The sequence below is a fragment of the Phoca vitulina genome, unplaced genomic scaffold, assembly GCF_004348235.1.
Source record: "Phoca vitulina isolate PV1807 unplaced genomic scaffold, GSC_HSeal_1.0 scaffold43, whole genome shotgun sequence".
NCBI lineage: Eukaryota > Metazoa > Chordata > Mammalia > Carnivora > Phocidae > Phoca > Phoca vitulina.
Genome location: NW_022589746.1, coordinates 9,939,696 through 9,945,318, shown reverse-complemented (window position 1 = coordinate 9,945,318; position 5,623 = coordinate 9,939,696). Strand labels below are relative to the sequence as shown.

General features: G+C 39.0%; 1 protein-coding gene across 3 annotated transcripts in view; it reads left to right on the top strand.

Moving 5' to 3' along the window:
- Positions 1-5,312, top strand: part of LOC116648389 (zinc finger protein 37A-like) — a 27,134-nt gene extending 21,822 nt beyond the window's left edge. For all 3 annotated transcript variants that reach the window (XM_032430347.1, XM_032430349.1, XM_032430348.1), the window contains one exon: positions 570-5,312. In XM_032430347.1, the coding sequence (XP_032286238.1) occupies positions 570-2,023 (1,454 nt within the window). In that variant the 3' untranslated portion in view covers positions 2,024-5,312. The remainder of the gene's footprint in view (positions 1-569) is intronic.
- Positions 5,313-5,623: the final 311 nt, after the last annotated feature.

Below are 5,623 nucleotides of genomic sequence, written 5' to 3'. Positions count from 1 at the left end.
TTCTCCCAACCAAATCTCACCTCATTTAACATTAGTCTATATATATATATATATATATATATATATATTTGCAGGATTGAAGACTAATGTTAAATGAGGTGAGATTTGGTTGGGAGAAAGCCAGAAAACATTGGAAGAGGGTTTAGGGTTTGATGGCCAGGAGAAGTCCACACTATTGAACAACTCTGATGGAATAAAGGGAAAATACTATAAATCAAAAGAGCTGTAAATCTGATCCTGTGGCAAGGATGGCTTGACCACTCATTGTTTTTGCTATTTTGTTGTGTGTTTTTATTCCCGGTGCATCAGAGCTAGAAACAGAATTAGAGATACTAGAGATAGCGTTATCGTACCATTCCCTTTTGAATTAGAGGTCTTAGAAATTTGATTTGTTGTTATTGTGTGGAATGGAAAAGAGAGATGAGACTGGAAGTGTGTATACTGTTGTTATAATCGAGACATGAGGAGATAATGAACTAAGCTTGTCCACTCCCCGAAACCTAATTAATTTTGTTTCTCCTAAATATCCTTGTCAACTAATCTTCCTTGTTCCTCTATTTATATTTCAGAATCAATTAATAACAGTAGAAACTATTCAAGAAAGAAGTTCAATGAGTTTAACAAAGGTAGAAATTGGCTCCATAATGATAAATATGAAAGAATTCATTCTGAAGAGAAACCTTATGAATATAATAAAAATGGGAATGGCTTCCACCTTAATGACGACTTTGTTCACCATCAGAAAATTCAAATTTTGGAGCAACCTTTTGAATACAGTGAATGTAGGAAAGCTTTCCATGAGAATTCACTCCTTGTTGTAAATAAGAAAGCTTACACAGGGAAGAATACCTGTGAATACACTGAATATGGGAAGATCTTCTGTGATATGTCATCTCTCATTGCTCATCAGAGAACACATCCAAGAGAGAATCACTGTGAATTTAATGAATGTGGAGAAAACTTCTTTGAGGAATCCATTCTCTTTGAGCATCAGAGTGTTCAGCCTTTCAGCCAGAAGTCAAACCTCATTCCAATTCAGAGAACCCACTCAATTGACAATATACTTGAATATAATGAATGTGGAACACTTTTTAGTGAAAAGTTAGTCTTTGGTGTACAGCAGAGAACACACATAGGAGAAAAACCTTATGAATGTCATGAATGTGGAAAAACCTTCAACCAGAAGTCAGCCCACACAAGACATCAGAGAACACACACAGGGGAAAAATCTTGTGAATGTCATGAATGTGGGAAAACTTTCTACAAGAATTCAGACCTCATTAAACACCAGAGAATTCACACAGGGGAGAAACCTTTTGAATGTCAGGAATGTGGGAAATCCTTCAGTGAAAAGTCTACCCTCACTCAACATCAGAGAAAACACACAGGGGAGAAACCATATGAGTGTTGTGAATGTGGGAAAGCCTTCTCATTTAAGTCCGTCCTTACTGTACATCAAAAAACACACACAGGGGAGAAGCCCTATGAATGTTATGAATGTAGGAAGGCCTTTCTCAGAAAATCAGACCTCATTAAACATCAAAGAACTCACACAGGGGAAAAACCTTATGAATGTAACGAATGTGGGAAATCCTTCTCTGAGAAGTCAACTCTTACCAAACATCTGAGAACTCACACAGGTGAGAAACCCTATGAATGTATTGAATGTGGAAAATTTTTCTGCTACTACTCGGGTTTCACAGAACATCAGAGAAGACACACAGGAGAGAAACCTTTTGGATGTAATGAATGTGGGAAAAATTTCCGTCAGAAGTCAGCCCTAATTGTTCATCAGAGAACTCACGTAAGACAGAAACCTTATGAATGTAATGAATGTGGAAAATCATTCTGTGTAAAGTCAAAACTCATTGCACATCATAGAACACACACGGGGGAAAAGCCCTATGAATGTAATGTTTGTGGAAAATCATTCTATGTGAAGTCTAAACTCACGGTACATCAACGAACACATTTGGGGAGAAACCCTATAAATGTAATAAATGAGGGAAATCACTCTGGGTGAAGTCAAGAGTTTATAGAAAAAGAACACAAATGGGGAGAAAAATCCATTGATACAATGATTTTAAGAACATCTTTGGTCTAAAGTCAGTTCTCACAATATAGCAGAGAATTTACAGAGGGGAGAGAATGATATGAAGCTATGGAATATAGAAAACTTTTGTGTTGGAATTTGAACCATACTGTATATCAGAAAACTCAGTGGAGAAAACCTATTGGTGAATGAATATAGGGAACCTTTTGCCCAAAGCCACACCTCACTAAACATCAAAGAAAACACATAAGTTAGAAACCTCTATCAGCATTCATAGGGTAGAGAACACTTTATCCACGGGCCTTAGAAAATGCACAAATTATAGGAAACTATAGGAAAACATTTACTCTGAGGTGATGACTTGTGTGAAGTGCTTGAAGTAGGATCTGGTCGATGTTGGAAGTTACTAGAGAAAATATTTTAAATATGTGGAAGCTTTAAGTTAAATCTAAGCTTATACATCAGAGATTTTGAAGGGTTTCTAGCAATTGAGGAAATGTGGAGAACTTTTCATTTAGAAATAGTGTTTTATTTTTGTAAAGATACACTTTGGCCCCTTGCCAGGTCCGTTGTTCCCCTCTGTTTAAGGTATTAGACGTGAAAACACACCATACTGGGAGCACAGTTGTAAGCACGTCAGAGGCTTATTGCTCAGGCATATGCAGAACAAGAGAAGATTTTTAGCAAGAGGACCCACCAACAGGACTTTCTGATGTCTAGGTAAAAGAGAGAGATTTTGGATCTGGTGACACATGTAGGAGTAGCTTGCCAGCAGGATGTTTTAGTAATTCTGGGATAGACTGATTTTGAGTGGCTCATCCTGGAATAGTGGATCAAAGGGGAAAGGTGAGTTGCTATGCATGCAACATAGTGAATGTAGGAAAAGTGAGTGTGGAGCATAGGTGGTTTCTTCCCTGGCAAGTGTCATCCTGTTGTGAGTGACTTACTGTACCCAACTCTCTTTCTCCACATACTTAACACCTTTCATATGTGATGTAACAATTTAAAAAAACTGAAACATTTATATATGAAAATGCATTCTTAAATATAGAGCTTTAAAAAAGCACAAGTAGATACTACTACTGGGTGGGTTATAGTAGCTTACAGCAGATCAGTGTACTAACTGAGAACAACTAGAAAAATATCACAAAAAGCATCTATTTGAATGCAGCCTATTGCTGCAGAAGCAAAGAGGACTAGAGGTAACATTCAGGAGAGGAGTGAATCATAGAAAGTACACGGGCAAAATGCAGCTGTTTTACCTGGGAGCACTTGCCAGTTCTGGCCACAGGGAGGAGCCTGAGTATTGAGCATGGCTCAGGTGGAGGCTGGAACTCTTAGGAGGGCAGAGACGAGAGCCAGCAGAGCTTTTGGCCGTCAAGGCTGGAGTGAAAAATTCCTAAACATTAGAGGTCAGACACATAGACAGTTTTTAAAGAAATTTTTAGAAGACTGACTCAGCACAGGCCAGGAGCCTGAAAAGCAAAGCTGAAAGTAGATTTTTTTTCAGTACTAAGAAAAAATGATTAGAATTTGGGAACTGCCAGTAGGTTGGGCCCTTGCTGAGCACAGCATGCTATCAGTAAAAGCAAGGTCATATCAGAGGTAGATTGTACCTTATTGCAATTGCAAACGATGCCTGGTATTTAAAAAAACAAACAAACAAAAAAACAGAAACGTGCCCGGAAAGAAAACTCTTAAGAACAGATGGCTTCACTGTAGTTATTCCAAATATTTAAGAAGGAAATGATACCAAGCTTTTATGAATTTTTCCAGAGAAAGGAAGATGGAACTTTTCTAATTCATTTTGTGAGCTCAGTATAACCTTGATACCAAAACCTGTAAAAGACATTTCAGGAAAGTAAAGTTACCAGTATTTTATGAATTAAGGTGCATAATCCTAAATTTAAAAAAATCCAGTCATATCCATGGACCAAGTAATGTTTATTAGAGGAGCCAAAGGATTTAATATTTAAAATGAAATCAGTTTGGCCAGTTCTTCCTCTCACGTTCTCCTTTCTCCCTCGTGCTTCCTGTATTTCTCTCTTGCCTTCCCTTCCTAGAGTGGACGTCAGAACAGGCCTGCGTTGGGGGATGAGAAAGGTATTGTGGTGAGGTGCACACCTGCATCAGGAGTGTTGAGGGCAGCTGGAAGAGACGATCGGCATGGCTGAAATACTTAACACTGAGCAAGTAAAATGTATTGCGGATGATGAGAGCCAGACTGGAGGAGGCTTTCATAGAAATGGAGAAGGGGAAAGTTAGAAAACCCCGGAGTGTTGGATTGAAACGTAACTCATAGGAGTTGTGTGTGTGCGTGTGTGTGTGTGTTTTATGGATCTATCTGCTGAGAGGGCCTGCACACAGTGATACCCCAGAAGCAGTGAGCACACCCAGGTGCCAGTTTACTAATTTCTAAATGCTGTCCTCCACCAAAAAAGAGACCAAGTTTCTGGAGTGATGGCAGGTTCCAGGTCAGAGATAGGAAGAAATATAAGATGAACCTGAATCATCTTACCTACCAGACAGAAAATGTTCAGAGACTCTTGGAGACAAAAGTACCATCTTGGACAGGTTCCACTGGCCAAATTTGAGACCGTTCGGACAAAAAATAATGATAGCATCAGAATACAAGAGACTTAATAAAATGTGAATCCATTAATTTATAGTGATATAAATAAATGAGTAAATTCATGGAGGAGAAGGGAAAACTTTTCTTTACAGAAGATGCCAATTAATGTAGGGAGAATAATGGAAATAGGAAAACACCATAGCAGCCATCAGAGTGGTGGTTGATTTAGGTGGTAGTTGCCAACATAGGCTAGAGTGTGTGGGTAGAGGTTTGATGAAGAATATGATATTAACATAATCTTCAGATATTTCCCCACAAAATACTAATCAGCTGCAAAGGTGAAAGTGGTGATTTTATGATTAAACCCGGCAGAAACCAACATGATTAGGTGATCAAAGTTCACCTCACCAGTGGAGTAGGACAGGTCAACACGATGTGTCCCCTGATGGGATGCCCTGAGAAGAGCCAGCATCATCTATGTGGTATTTTTGCCAAGAAAGCATGACCATGCTGAGGAGATACCAGGTGAACCCATTTGAAAGGTTATTTTACTGAATGCAAAGCCTATTGTCTTTAAAAATGTGAAGGACATGAAAACTCCAGATTGGAGGAGACTGATCTATTTTAAAGATTTATTTATTTACTTTAGAGAGTGAGTGATCAAGTGAGTAGGGGGAGGGGCAGAGGGAAAGAATCTTCAAGCAGACTTCCTGCTGAGTGGGGAGCCCTATGTGGGGCTTGATCTCACGACTCTGAGATCATGACCTGAGCCAAAACCAAGAGTTGGACTCTTAACCGACAGAGCCACCCAGGTACTCTGAGACTGGAGATATTTTAAAATAACAAAAAGGAAGACTAGACATTGTTAGAACAGTTGGCAAAATTCAGCATATGGATTGGATGGTGGTGTTTATCAGTGTTTATCTCCTGACTTGGATGATTGTTGGGTGCCTTAGTGGAAGATACACCCTGGAGTAGGTAGGGGTAATGGAGCCTCA